The sequence below is a fragment of the Amblyomma mixtum genome, chromosome 9, assembly GCF_055824585.1.
Source record: "Amblyomma mixtum isolate Tamu chromosome 9, ASM5582458v1, whole genome shotgun sequence".
Classification (NCBI taxonomy): domain Eukaryota; kingdom Metazoa; phylum Arthropoda; class Arachnida; order Ixodida; family Ixodidae; genus Amblyomma; species Amblyomma mixtum.
In genome coordinates, this window is record NC_143020.1 from 76,284,326 (window position 1) to 76,298,247 (window position 13,922).

General features: G+C 47.8%; 1 protein-coding gene and 1 pseudogene across 1 annotated transcript; one reads left to right on the top strand and one right to left on the bottom strand.

Moving 5' to 3' along the window:
- Positions 1-13,922, top strand: part of LOC149329775 (uncharacterized) — an 80,607-nt pseudogene that overhangs the window by 19,563 nt on the left and 47,122 nt on the right.
- Positions 5,383-10,687, bottom strand: LOC149329776 (uncharacterized). The gene is made up of 3 exons (XM_089559625.1): positions 10,679-10,687; positions 8,078-8,365; positions 5,383-6,963 (listed from the first exon to the last, which is right to left on the bottom strand). The coding sequence occupies exons 2-3, from the start codon at positions 8,351-8,353 to the stop codon at positions 5,383-5,385; spliced, it is 1,857 nt and encodes a 618-aa protein (XP_089415751.1). The 5' UTR covers positions 8,354-8,365; positions 10,679-10,687.

Here is a 13,922-nt window from a genome sequence, read left to right on the forward strand (position 1 = left end):
GCTCAGTGGCTATGGTGCTCGGCTGCTGGCCCGAAAGACGCGGTTTCGATCCCGGCCGCGGCGGCTGAATTTCTTTGGAGGAGAAATTCGAGGCCCGTGTACTGTGCGATGTCAGTGCACGTTAAAGAACCCCAGGTGGTCGAAATTTCCGGAGCCCTCCACTACGGCGTCTCTCATAGCCTTAGTCGCTTTGGGACATTAAACCCCATAAACCAAACCAAACCTTCGCCTCTTCTCTCCACATCATTTCCCTCTGCCCGGCGGACCCTCCCCCGCGGGACCTAGAGAACCTCAAGACCTGGGAGGACTGGGAGACCCTGCTGCGCTCGGAGGACCCGGCCGTGCAGACCATCGCCACCGGCCGTGCTGCCAGTGTTATGGACCTCCGGAACATAAATACTTGAGTGCAGTGGGGTCGTGCGGGGAACCTGGGGCGTGCCCCGAATTCCTGTGTAAATAAAGTTTTCTCTTTCTCTCTCCCTGCAAGTGTGCAAAAACTGCCAATAGTACATCTTTCGTGGCAGTTACGGTTTCCTCACTGTAACGTGCGCTGTGTAGAGAGAAGCATTCTTGCACTTTTTAACGGCTTTCTAAAGGTGATATTCGAAGAATCACAGCTGCGTTTTTAGCGCATATCGCTGATTATTACCGGCATTAGCGGATAAAGTTATGGCGCCTTTATGATTTAAAAGTTCGTGTATGTTATTGCGAAAGCAATACTACTCGCACTTTCAAGCCTTCGCATGACCCGGCCTCAATTACGTTTCACCTTTAGCGCAGTAAATATGGGCGACCAACTCGCTCCTTCAGGCAGCCCGGCTGCAGTTACGCCGCGCCGCGCACCAGTGCCGCTACTGCCGCTGTGACGTCATACCAGCTGTAGATTGTTTTTTTTTTTCTCTCAGTCGCAACAGCATCAAAAACAAAATATAAAAAAAATTACCGAAGACGCTTTGAGTCGTCGCGCCGCGGCTGCCGGTAGCCACTCGCGACCTGTAGACGCGGCGCACTGCGTTCCTTCAGTTGGAGGCGCTGCGCTTTTGCTTTCGCAACCTACCAGGCTTAACCAAAGCTAAGCCCCCGCCACTTTTGTTACAGGTGAAGTGCTGGAACGAAGAAAATGGTTGCCGGCACGTGATGACGGCTGCGGATATGTGCTCGCACTTTCAACGTGAATGCGAACACCACATAACCTGCTGCGTTGTGTGCTCGGCCAGGGTACTTTGCAAGGACGTCTGCGCGCACCTGAGGTCCGGTTGCGGCTCAACGGCGATGCCTCCTGCATCGAAATTGGATGCACAGTCGCTCTGCACGGACGATGCAGTTCCTTCGACGACGGTGCAAGGCGTGTTGGAGAGCCTGGAGGGAAAAATGAAGACGCTTCTTAAACGTTTCAGAAGCGAAGCAAAGGTTCAGTGTGAGAGACTCGGCGAACTCTCTCGTAGCATAAATATGTTAACACAAGCAGTAGAAGAGCAACTTAGTCAGAGGGAAAGGGTTTTTGGCGACACACTTCAAGCAGCATCCGACTCTATAGGTCTTACGCAGCAAAACTTTACTGAGAGTCCTCTTCAAGAAATCTCCGCAATGAATGAACAAATTAGGAACTTTGCAGAGCCGTTTGAAGAAAGATACGACAGCTTGACTCAAGGCATGCGGGACGACAGCGTGGCTGCTGAGAAGGCAAAAGAATGTCTAGTTTCAAAACTTGATCTATTTCGTGAGCTCTCGGAGAATGCAAGCAGGTTAGTTGAAGAAGTTTTATCTCGGTGGACAAGTGTCTCCAGTGAGAACCGCAAACTTCTAGCACGAATTACGCTGGGAACTGGAGAAACCAAAAAGCAAGGAAAAAGAAGTGCTCAGACAATGTTGCAAACACCCTACCCGTCTCAAAGGCCACCTGATTTAGGTGTGTTTTGTCACCTGCTTACTGTAAGAGGTGTAAAAGCCCTTTTAGAGACTGCGCGCAAGGCTGGCTTTCTACAGTACGCTAAGCAGCTAGTTTATCTACGTGGCTACTGCCTGACACCTGCTTTCTGTATCATTCAAACCGGTGACATTGCCGCACTACACGTTGGGATTCAGTTACACAGGGGTGAAATGGACGACGCTGTTCAGTGGCCTTTCCGGCAAAAGATTAAGATGACTGTCTTACACCCAGATGGACGCAGTGAACTTGCACTAGAAGTGAGAGAGTTTTCAGATTCGAGCTCTATGGAGAAGCCTTCGCAGTCAAACGATCCATGCTACCACCTCAATCTGTCATTCAACCTAACCAAATTGGTCGTTTGCGGATATACAAAGCATGACCAGCTCCGGCTAATGTTTGAACTGCTTCCATGATTTCCTCTCGGTGGCGACAGTCGCCCTAGTAGTGTATTAGCCGTTTTTGCATGCGTCCTCAGCGACAGTGTTTAATGCTTTTGATCATGTCTTGGAAATTTTATGCGAAGCATACTACTTTAGCTACCACTTCAGCCCTTCACCGTGGTTATGCGCCTCCAAATCACGTGATACATGACGTCACACCACGTGACACGATGACGTCACGACAGTATAGAAACGGGGGCCCACCTCGCGCCGTCGCTGTGGTTGTGCGCCTCCAAATCACGTGATACATGACGTCACACCACGTGACACGATGACGTCACGGCAGTAGAGAAACGGAGGCCCACCTCGCACCGTCGCTGTGGTTGTGCGCCTACAAATCACGTGCTACATGACGTCACACCACGTGACACGATGACGTCACGACAGTGGAGAAACGGGGGCCCACCTCGCGCCGTCGCTGTGGTTGTGCGCCTCCAAATTACGCGACACGATGATGCTTCGCATTCTCCAGGCTTAACCAAGTTAAGCCTCAGCCATTTTTTGCGATTGTGTTGGATTTTTTTTTAACTTCACACAATATATTTTCTAGTTTTCCTTCACTCAGGTAAATTTATTTCGAGGCGTATCAGTATACGAATAGGTTCTGCAATAGGCAATGCTGCATCAGTGACTACTAAGTGGAAATATATTTTTATTAAAGATCATTTTGTTATCCGGCAATAGTTATGAGAGGGATTTCTACAGAGCCATTCCTTTTTGCTGCTGGTGGTTGGTGTATTCAGGTATAGCCACAGTGATGGTCTTTCAGCTCCGGGGTGGGATGTGACTGCTGTGTGTGTCGGGAGTGGCAGTGCGTGAATGCGTGTAAAGCGGCCTGGCTCCGTGGATGTCCCAAGCTTCTTATATACCATTAATACTTATGCTGCAGCCCTTGGTCGCAGGGCCGCTCTCGCCGTAAAGTGCAGTGTCCGTGTCCTGTGCTAGTTAACTGCCTCTATTATGTTGCCTGATGCCTCACGCGACATCTACACCATGATTTATTCTCCCTTCATCCCCCTGAGTGTGGGAAATGTATTACTATACTGTGTTACTGTAACATGCACTGTAATAAAATTTTTGCATAGTATCACCTCGGCTCTTGCTCAAAGGCTCCCAGCTGCAGCTTGTTCAAGAAAAGCTCTAATTTTCTCAATAAATTATAAATTGCTCTAAAATTAATTCCCGGTGACTGCTTTCAAAACCTGCCTTTGGGCATGAAAACATTCTCCCACCCAGTACCAATTCCTTGGAGGAACTATTGTCATTGAGCCCGGGAAAAACCTCTTTCAGGCAGAAATTATTTTTTTACTTTCTGGAGGATTTAAGTTTGTTCGAAGAAGGGAACCCGCTGCAGGAGAAGCGATTTTATGCTCTGCATCCTGGCTTTCAGTAGGTTCGTGTTTAGTGTATGCGGCTGTCTGCTTTCTTCGATAAAGCATCACGCGCATAATCACTCAGCTACAACCTACACAGAAGCGTATGTACTCACGCTAGGATATCGCTTGGAGCCCGCGGCCACTAGTTAACGACGCCAAGTGTCCTTTTACGCAATCTGGAAACTGCGTGGAGGACAGGAACAAACACATGAAGATCGGGACAGTAGGCAGACTCCAGCAAAATGGCGTGTTGCCACACTGGTGGCCATAGAGAACCCTATAGGAAGGGACTACGGCGTCATTCTCCGGGTGTTCGCAAGCCAAGCGTCGTTAAAACGCTCGTTTCCCTACCGGTGGTGTCCTCAACCTAACTTATGTCACGCAGCCTTGACCAATAAGAACCACCGCAGGCTTCAAAATTGTCCCTTGAAGTCCCCCCCTCCCCACATGCAGGGTATGTCATGCAGGACCTGAACCTTCTGTTTGAAAATGCACAGTGCCACTCGAAGCATACACCTGGACGTTGTGCTGTAACGTTTTATCAAAGGCCCGGTTAGTATGTAGAAGAATCACGTGCAGGAAGGAAAGGAATGGCCTGACAAGTGGGCTTTAATGTTCCGAACCTATACATAAGCAACAAGTAACGCCTTAATAAAGGTCTCCAGATAAGGTCTGACCACATAGCGTTAATTAACGCGCACAAACAGCACACCGCATGGCCATTAATCTTTGTCATTCATCATAAAGTGAACGCTGAAGCTGCGTTTCGAGCCCACCAAGGTTTCACGCACTAAAGCAAAGGAAAGAATCTCAAGGCGGAGAATTTTTATATTTTAGCGAACCGCGTATGGGTTGGTTGAATACCGAAGAACTTTAGAAATGCTGGAACGCACAGGTACTGTTTGGAAGATAAGTACGTCACATCCTACAAGTCCCGGACCGAGCAGTACTGCACGCTTGTGCCACCTGAGGATGCACTCTAGGTGTTGTGACAGGCGCACTTCGCCGGTGCATCGTCCAGTGGCAGTAGCATGCAGTGTGGCGCGGTCGGGAACTTAGAGGCAGGGTATGTCCGTTCCTTTCACCACGAATAGTTCGTCTTACTGGCCTAGGTTCAAAAACACTTCTGGAGGGCTATGGAAAAAAATTCGCTGTGGCTTAGTTTGGATAAGCCCGGTAATTGCGAAAGCAATATCCGTACCTACGCCATGGTACAGTTGGTAGTGTAGCTGGTGGTGGTGCTTGTGGTTAGACGTGTGGTGATGCATCGGTTATAAAATCGAATCCAATCGAATCCAAACTAATCGAATCCAATCCCAACCCATCCACTCCTATCCAATGCAATACAATCCAATCGAATCCAATGTAATGTAATCTAATCTAATCTAATCGAATACAATCCAATCCAGGCCCATCCAATCCAATCCAGTCTAATCTAATCCAATCTAATGCAATCAAGGTCAGATGGAGGTCAATGGTGGTCACCGCCGCGGCACGGCAAAGGCGTGAAAGTGCAAGTAGTATTGCTTTCGCAATAAAACAGAATAGTAGAAATTAGACACCTTCCTCATTCAGGTGCGGGCGTACAGGTACATATATATGGCGGCTGTTTTATTGCACTCAACGCAACGGAAGACTAAATTTTGCAGCGCCATGGTGCCGCCATTTGATCGTCCCCTTTACAGCCGAACGTGCGGTGAAAGGCCTCCATGGTCGACACTGCAAGCGTGCATGCGGCCCAAGCAGTGTCCTGGTCGAGAGAATTGAAATCCGCACGCGTCCTTCCGCCGGCGCAGAGAGAAAGACAGGCGCGTCGGAAGAACAGCTCCATTGAAAACAATGGGGCTTCGCTTGCGGGGGCAGTCTTCGCAACCAACATTCCGACCTGAAGGACGGCTCGCAAAGCTAAGGCAGCTCCGACGGCCTCGTCAAACTCCGCGTCCCCCAACGAGCCATGGAAGGCGCCAGAATAGTTGGCGTAGCAGCTCTGCGCTGCCGCGTAGTAGCTGGCAGTGTCGTTCAACCAAGGCGAGACCCCTCGCATCCCGAGCAGGAGCGACATCACCTTCCGGGCGATATGGAAACCAAACATCGCGAGGTTGGCGTAGGTGCCTGCAGATACGTCCGGGAAAACGACCGGAGGCACGGCGAACATATGCGGGACGACTACGGTGTTTGTCGTCGCATCTGCAAGCAGCTGTACCTCCACGGTCTCCAAGTACTCATCATCATCAGCCATCATTGAGTCCTCATCCACGTCATCGGGGACCTTCGTTCTTCTCAGCACTGTGGCCTTGTTTGATATCCAGTCGTTGCCGCTCATTTTCAAACTCTGTTGGAACCGGCTGTTCTCCAGGTCTTCTTTGGAAAGGGTGCCATTGCTGAATGTCGTTATGCGCATCTCTTTCGCTTTGGTCAGCGCTGCGATTCGATCTTTCGTGTTCATCCATTTCGGATATCTGACTCCGGCTTCCTCAATCATCATCTTCAAGGTAGTGAAGTAGCCACTGATTGCGTCGGCAGTGTCCGTTGAGATAGAAAGTACCCTGGACAGTGCCGGAAGCCAGAGGCGTTTGAATGTGGTCATCGTGTCCTGGTGGCAAATCTTCTGCACGACCTTTTCCTCCAGCTGCTTCGACTGGGTGCTGAGCATGAAGTCGAGCTTAAGGAAATCGACTGCCAGCAGTGCAAGAGTATATACGGTCCTCACTTGCGTTGTCTTGTGGAGAAGGACGGACTTGATGTCACTGCATGTAGCTTTGAAATCTCTCGCGAGGACGTGCGTGTCAGGGGGCAGCTGCAGTTTCTCCTGGGCGTTCGTCCCTTGAATCCACTTGCCAGGCGGGAACTCTGTGCATTCGGCTGCAGATGTAGGCGCCAAAGGGGAGCGCTGCGTGCGCCGCAGCGTCTCGTTGAGCCCGATACCGTCATCAAGAGAGCGGCATTGTGCGGCGACGGCGTCGCTGATGCTTTCGTTTCCGATGGCTTTAAGCACGGAGATAAGGTAACTGTTACCTTGGTCGCTTTTATCCGTTTTAGGCAATCGCTGTTTGAAGGATTTCCATCTGTCTATTGCTAGGTGTGTCTTGTTGTCTTGAATTCCGGCAGTTACCATGAAAAGAGCGTTTAGCCGGTACAGAAAGGAAAGCTGTACCAGCTTGAAGAATGTCTCTTCGGAAGACATCTTGAGCCATGATTCTAGCTTTGTGCCGGCCACCTGCGGAAAAATGGTGTTTCAGTTACTAATAAAAACAGCATTAGCATGCTTCGGTATCGTTTAGAAAAAAATATAAACGCAAAAAACTGCTTATTAGAGTCGGTTTGGATATGTGGCATTTGCGCGGTCCTGAAATCAAGCTTTTTCCTGCTCCTCCTCCTCCTTCTCGATGTGCGGAGATCTTATTTTGCCGAAGTAGAGCGATCTAATTGCTGGAAAGTAATAAGGAGGCGTCCTTTGGGCCCACGAATACACGTACGTTCTCCCTGAACGGACTTTCTTCATGCCAGAGCCGCCGCCTCGGTTTCCAGCGTCCTTGAATCAGGGAACATTGTAACAATCGTGGGTGCGGGCGTGTCTTCTTACATGAGGCTGAAAATGCGGTTAACTATTTCCGCAGTGGGAGAAAGAACACCAATTTCAGAGAAACTGGCGGTGCGCACACAGAAAAGGTTAGTTGAGATTTCGCATCTCGCGCATAGTGCAGCGTTAATCTCGGTTTTAGTGTGTGATACCGAGAATGTGCGACGACTTTTTAAAATCCGAAATCGTTAAAATATGCCTGTTCCTAATTCCTTACTTGATATTCAAAAAATTTAAGAATGCATTAGTGATGAAGTACATCAACGTTTAAGAGCCGTAGTATTGAGCGTAGATTGCATCTCAATGCTCAGGTGCATTTATACGAGCCACTCTGAAGCAGAATATGTCCTCAGAAAATTCATAGGCTGCTGTAACTTTTTACGTTGCTGCTTGGTCTTCGTTGGAAAATAATTGAACATAGAAGAAATACTCTGTTGTGGCGTAGAGAGATATTAGAAATAGTGACAGTAAATTAGATATAGGCAAGCAATATTGCCCTTCGGTGACGAGAAAAAAGAGGCGCTGTCTGCACCGTAAGTGACCGGCAATACTGCTGACGCCTGAACAATCGGTAAGAGCTGCAGAAATGGTAGAGGAGCGAGGAAGAAAGGAGATTATGTACCTGACTATTTTGAGCAGAGAAGATCTGACCGAATTCTTTCTCGAACTCACTTTTTGCCTGCTTTATAAAATCTGCCCTCAAGACCCCACCCTCCCGTGCACGTTCCCAGCCCTGTATGCCTTCTCTTACCTCCAAGACCTTGTCGACTATTTCGTTGATGGTCCTTGACACGCCCAGATAAGTGACGCAGTTGTTGTAGTAGCGGGACACAGAGTCGGCGGGCTCCGCCAGTGCCTGCCGCGCCACCATCTCCCGGTGCCTCCTGGCGGTGTAGTTGAGCAGTACCTCCGCCATGAAGGACGAGGCGAGAGGATCTGGAAGCGATGCGTTCCCGATCCATCGGCCGCAGACATGCCGGTAGAAGTCGTGGCATGGCTTCACGCTTTTGTCCACGATGGCGTCCATGTAGTCCAGCAACTGGATACCAGGGCCGAAACAACACGTCAAGGAAACCGCGCGTAAATCTCCTCGTGCAAGCAAAATCTGCAAAATCTAGTACACGCAGCATTGGGCGTCTGCCCACGGTTCTGAGGCTGGATATAAGACTGAGCGGAAGGTGCACTTTTATAATCCGCCTGCCGAAAAAGTATGTGAAGTACGCTGGCAAAAAAGAAGACTCATGGGAGTATTTCACAAAGACAGAACACCGGCCATCGTCACTGAACGAAAAATGTGTGTCTTGCACTCTAATACTAGGGTTTGAGCTGTATGCTTAATATGCCCGTCTTGCTTATAGCGCGACCACAAGACGTTAGGTGCTTTGTGGAACAGTCTGCGTTATGACTAGCAGGAGCAATGGAAAGTAGTCGTCGCCCCTACCGACCATAATTGCCACTTGCTGAGGGCCATTCCCAGAGATCTGTTTGATTATTATTAAAATTTTTCTCTTAAATGCTTCTTTCAGTGTACTCGTAGCATTGTCATCAGCCTTCGTAATGTCCAGTCAGCAGCTTACTCAGAATCCGTGGATTTGAGGGTGGATTCAGCGCGAATACTTATTTGGTTGTCAAATTCTCCCAGGTCTCTTCAGATAAAAGGGGCAGAAAAAAAAGCCATTTCCTGTGTGAAAGGAGGTTGGCCTGCGCCAAGGACAGTGCCTTTCACAGCCCACAGAAATATGTGGGTGCATACAAAAAATAATGAAGACCATAAGAGAAAAATTTACCATTTTCACACACAATCCACATCTTTATTTATTTATTACCTCAAAGGCCCCGGTTATGGGGCATTACATGAGGGACATCTTTCTGAGCGTTCAGAAAATAAATATGCCAAGCTAGTTAGAGAAAACACCTAAAAGGAACCTCTCATGGATTCATAGAAAGGGCGCATACTTGATTTCTCGGATAGCGCTCAAGGGCCCTTGTACGCTTCAAGAAGTGTGCCATCTACGTGTGTAAAGGGAACTGTTTTTCATTACTTCATAACAAATCCTTGCTTTCCTGAAATGTCATGTACCTATGGTCTTTAGTGCAGGGCCGGTTTTAATACTGAAGACCAACCCCTGCATTTGGAGTATTTATCCTTCCATTCTAAGATATAGTTTTCTGATGTTTTGATGCTGGATACTGACTTGGACAACGCTAAAGAGCAATAATTGAATGAATAAATTAGAACTCCGTGTTTAGTTTGCTTATGGGCCGGAAAGGGTTATCATGGTACAGCTTCTCAGAAGCCTCTGACAGAAGTAGAGCACTTCACATTGAAAGACTTGTCTCATCCGAGTCGTCTGAAGTATGGGTACATTATACCGTTTTTTTAAACCAGTCAGGTAAAGCGCGTGCCTAGAGAACAATTATGAGTGCCTTTTGCGACATGCCTGCTTTTCCATTTTTCGTTCTTTTTTTCAGAGAAACATAATCGCCAAGCCGAAAAGTATCGCCAGAACTGGGGTACCTGTGAAATCGCGCGGGCTCAGTAAAAATTAGTGTTTGAAGGACAAGCATGAGCACGGCCAGAAAAACTCGCAGACAGTGCGCCGCTCCGCGGAGGAAGGCGGTATTATAAACGACAGCTAAATCTTGACAGCACACCCCTCTCCCCCGCCCCCCCCCCCCCCCCTTGTGAATTTAGGTGGCTGGCTGCCAGTCCATTGTCCATTCCACTGTTAGCGGTGAGCTAACCGTACATGAGTTACCGTGCGCGGCCTAAAGCGCCGATGCGGTTGAAAATACTGCGCTCATTTCCTTTTGTTGCATCGTTTCTTAGCTTGGCTATTGATAAGCTGTCGGCATGTTTATCGGTAAAATTTCCGGAAGCGTTTTTCCTGAGCTCAGGTTTTCTCTATTAGCAGCACCAGAAAAAATAAGCACAATGAAAGCAACAAGTCGGAATCACTGTTTTTCAAAGCCTCCATAAGTGCGACTCAATGACTGACATCTTGCGTTCTGACTCCTGAGGCACTGCAAGACTTTCAATATGAACAAAGATACGCGACGAATGTGCAGAGTCGGTCAAGTGGCTCAGAAAATACATGGCTCTCAGCGGCAGAAAGGCGCTTACGCTGGATAGAGGGACACGACAACGTCGGCCTCTTTCTTGGACTAGACTAGTAACCATGACTTCTGGAAGCGAACTCCATAGAGTAACACTAGGCTTGTTGAAGGCCTCTGGCGTAAGCTGGTGCAACGTTGTCAACTATGCTTTCCGCTGAACAATGTAATGCATGAGCTCTAATGAATCTGGTGTCTTCAAGCGAACACTACTGTAAATAGACCGGCCACTCCTTACCTCGCGGCAGGCTGGCTGGTCGCATGTATTTTTCTTCGTGGACGAAGTTGTGGCCAGCACAACCCCAAAAATGATGGCTCCGGTGATTAAGACGAACGCCGTCATTACGGTCTCCGGACTTGTGTGACGGGAGGAATGAGCTGCGGGTGGCACAGGGCCTGAAAACAAGGTAATAGTATCGGTATAGGATGTGGGGCTAGAAGTGAAAGAGCTACATATGGATATGAGGGAGGACGTACAGCAAGGCTTCGGAATAAATACAATAACTGGGGTTCTTTATGTGTACCTGATTGCACAGTACATTGGTTGCTTGGTTAATGGGGCTTAACGTCCCAAAGCGACTAAAGCTATGAGAGACACCCTAGTGGAGGGCTCCGGAAATTTCAAGCATTGGTGGTTTTTTATTCCTCCGTCTTCGAAATGCGGTGGCTGCAGACGGGATACGATCACCCGAACTGAGATTAGCAGCTGAACGCTAATGCCACTGAGCCAGCACGGAGGGGTTAAGAGGAAACATTTGTGGGACAATTATAAGCTGTGCTGTGGTTTATAACATTTACGATCAGGATCAAAGTTTTGGGAAATCGATCTCTTGCAAAGAAGCATTTTTTAGCTCAGCCTCACAACCCAGTCATGTGGAAGTGTCACCAGAAGAGGGAGCATGCACTTTGCTTCACATCTCGACATATTTCAGGAGATTGCATTACATGAATGCACCAAAATAATTTTTTTCCCGCAAACTTCGCATTCCGTAATCTTTCAGTTCTGATAGTACATGCAATGACGAATGCTCTGGTCATACTGAGTGATTTTCGCTGAAAAATTGTCTTGTAGCGAGCGTGGGTCACGGAGAAAAATAGTCAGGAGGCAGGCTGGGCTGACAACAGCATGTCGCTGGTGCTTCTTCGGAGCTTCGAAGCCCTTAAGCAACACTGAGTGGCGGGCTTGTTGGCATGACATGCTGGATAGGATTTTTGAAAGCCAGAAAGAGGCGTGCACAAAAGGGAGCATCTCGCAGGAGAATGGCTTGACTAAAAAATCAAATTTTACTTGAATAGAGATCGCTCAAAAAACAGTCACGCATGCGCCCAGCCAGGGCAGTTTGCCTACGCCAAGTCATTAAAAAAAATTTCGTTTGCTAGAAAGCGGCAGTTGATACAAGCATCGCAATGTGTCGTTACGTGGAAGGCCAGAAAGGTTTCACGTGCCTTTCGTGTTTTTCCACGGCCGAGAACAGAAACATCCGCAAAACGTTTGGTACATTTCGTGGGATATCTGCTAAAATGCCATGCAGGATTGCGCACACTACGGCGCCTATTTTTGTTCGGCCCTTGCTGAAACGTTCATTCACACAGGCTACGATCCCACAATGAGTGAGCGATTTGTGTTCAATAAAAAGTTCAGTTTTAAGTACAGCCCTAGTCCAGTGTTGTTCTCCCTTGTGTGCACGGCTTTCTTTGGCTGGCAGGAATCCTCTTCGCAGCACTTTCGAAAAAGAGCAGTACGACTATATTTGAAATGGCTTTTTTTTTGGTTGGTCGCAGAAGCTGACAAAGGTTGAATCAGTAATCAAGGGAAGAAAGTCCCCGCAGGGGATGGCGTATAAAGGCCGGTGAACAACTTTACTCGAGCACAGAAAAAAAGGAGGAAACGGAAAGGTGAAAAGTTTACGGTCAGCAACATCAACATGCAAGGTAGTAGAAACCAGTGTAAATGGGCCCAGCTGAAAGATCCGGCTAAAAAAGAATTAGTTTCTATGCTTTCGAGGAAAAACAGTCGTCAATTAGAAAAAAAATATATTTGGGAAGGGTGAAACAGAAATACTGAATAACGAACGTGCGGAGGAATTGGCGTACTTGTCAGACAAATTCCCAAATTGGCGCCCTTAGTTAAGCCTGTAAGAATGTTTATGGACGCATTGCACAGCTGCGAGAAAGAGCACATGAACAGAGGTAGTTTATTTGTGGAAATGGATTCAATGAAATAACGAAAAGTTGGTCAGCTATATAAGTAAGTACATAGATGTGTTCAGAAAATTGACTGACGATTACAATAGTCCGTAATGCGAAGTTTAAGGGCAGCTCTTCACAGGTCCCCTCCCACCAATGGCAAGGGGCGTAGTACGCTGCTAGACAACCTCTGGAATCTTCCCGTGGCCGCCACCTTCCGGGTCTCTATTCCACCACTCCTGCCGTGGTAGTAGTGTTTCGCTCGGCTACTACCTGCCAACATGTCACCTGTCAGGTAGCATGTTGGGAGGTGGCGTGTCATGTTGACGACGGCACTGATGACGACGCGGAAAGCAGAGACAGTTGCCGAAGAATGGAACTCTAAAATAACCAGAACATTATTCAGAAAGTTGATATCAAAGACCACATTGAAAATCTTTGTGTGTACCCTGACACTAACGGGACATTGCTACTGTACAATTCGATCAACATAGCGACGTTCTAGTTAAGAGAGAAAAGAAATGTGACGTGAGAACAACGAATGAATCTGGAAATCGACAATGCAGCATTGTCACCGAAGAGGTTGATCAAACATTTACAGAAAATAAAGGTAGAGGGAAACCATAGGAACCAACACAAACTGATTTACCACTAATGGGCAAAGCAAATGGGACAGTTTTTTGCAACCTGGTTACACAACCTTTTTGACCAAGTAGTAAGTGGCGGACATTGAAGAACGAGTCATAAAAAATAGCGGGAATCTTAATAAAATTACTGGGCTCTCAGCAACTCATTGACTTTAGCAGCAAGTAAATGGGAAAGGTATACAGATGAAATTGAAATGAGAAAAAACGCGAAGTTGGTGTAATGTTTCATCGAAGAGGTAACTGAACTGAGAAGACGGACATCAAGGGACAACACAGTCACCGAAACGGTCGGCTTGACAGGAAGATGTGGAAAGAAAGTGGGACATGTTCCGACAGCACAGGCTGCATGCCCATGGCCTCGTAGACGCGAACATCCGAGCGGGAAACGATAGTTGTATGAAGGAGGTAAGGAGAGAATTAGAGATGGCCGGAAGAAATTTGCGAACTACATAAATCACTTTGATAGGAAGACAGCAAGCGTACAATATTGTGTACAGGACCAAGAAAGCAACTTTCCAGTGGGATTCTAGGTCGTGCAATACATCACTTGGGTAATTAGCGAGAAGGTTGAAGTAGCTAGAGTGGGAGATTTTAAGCTGACAGATGTTGAAATGCTGCTGATGTCAGCCTAGAAGATTAGCCCAAAGA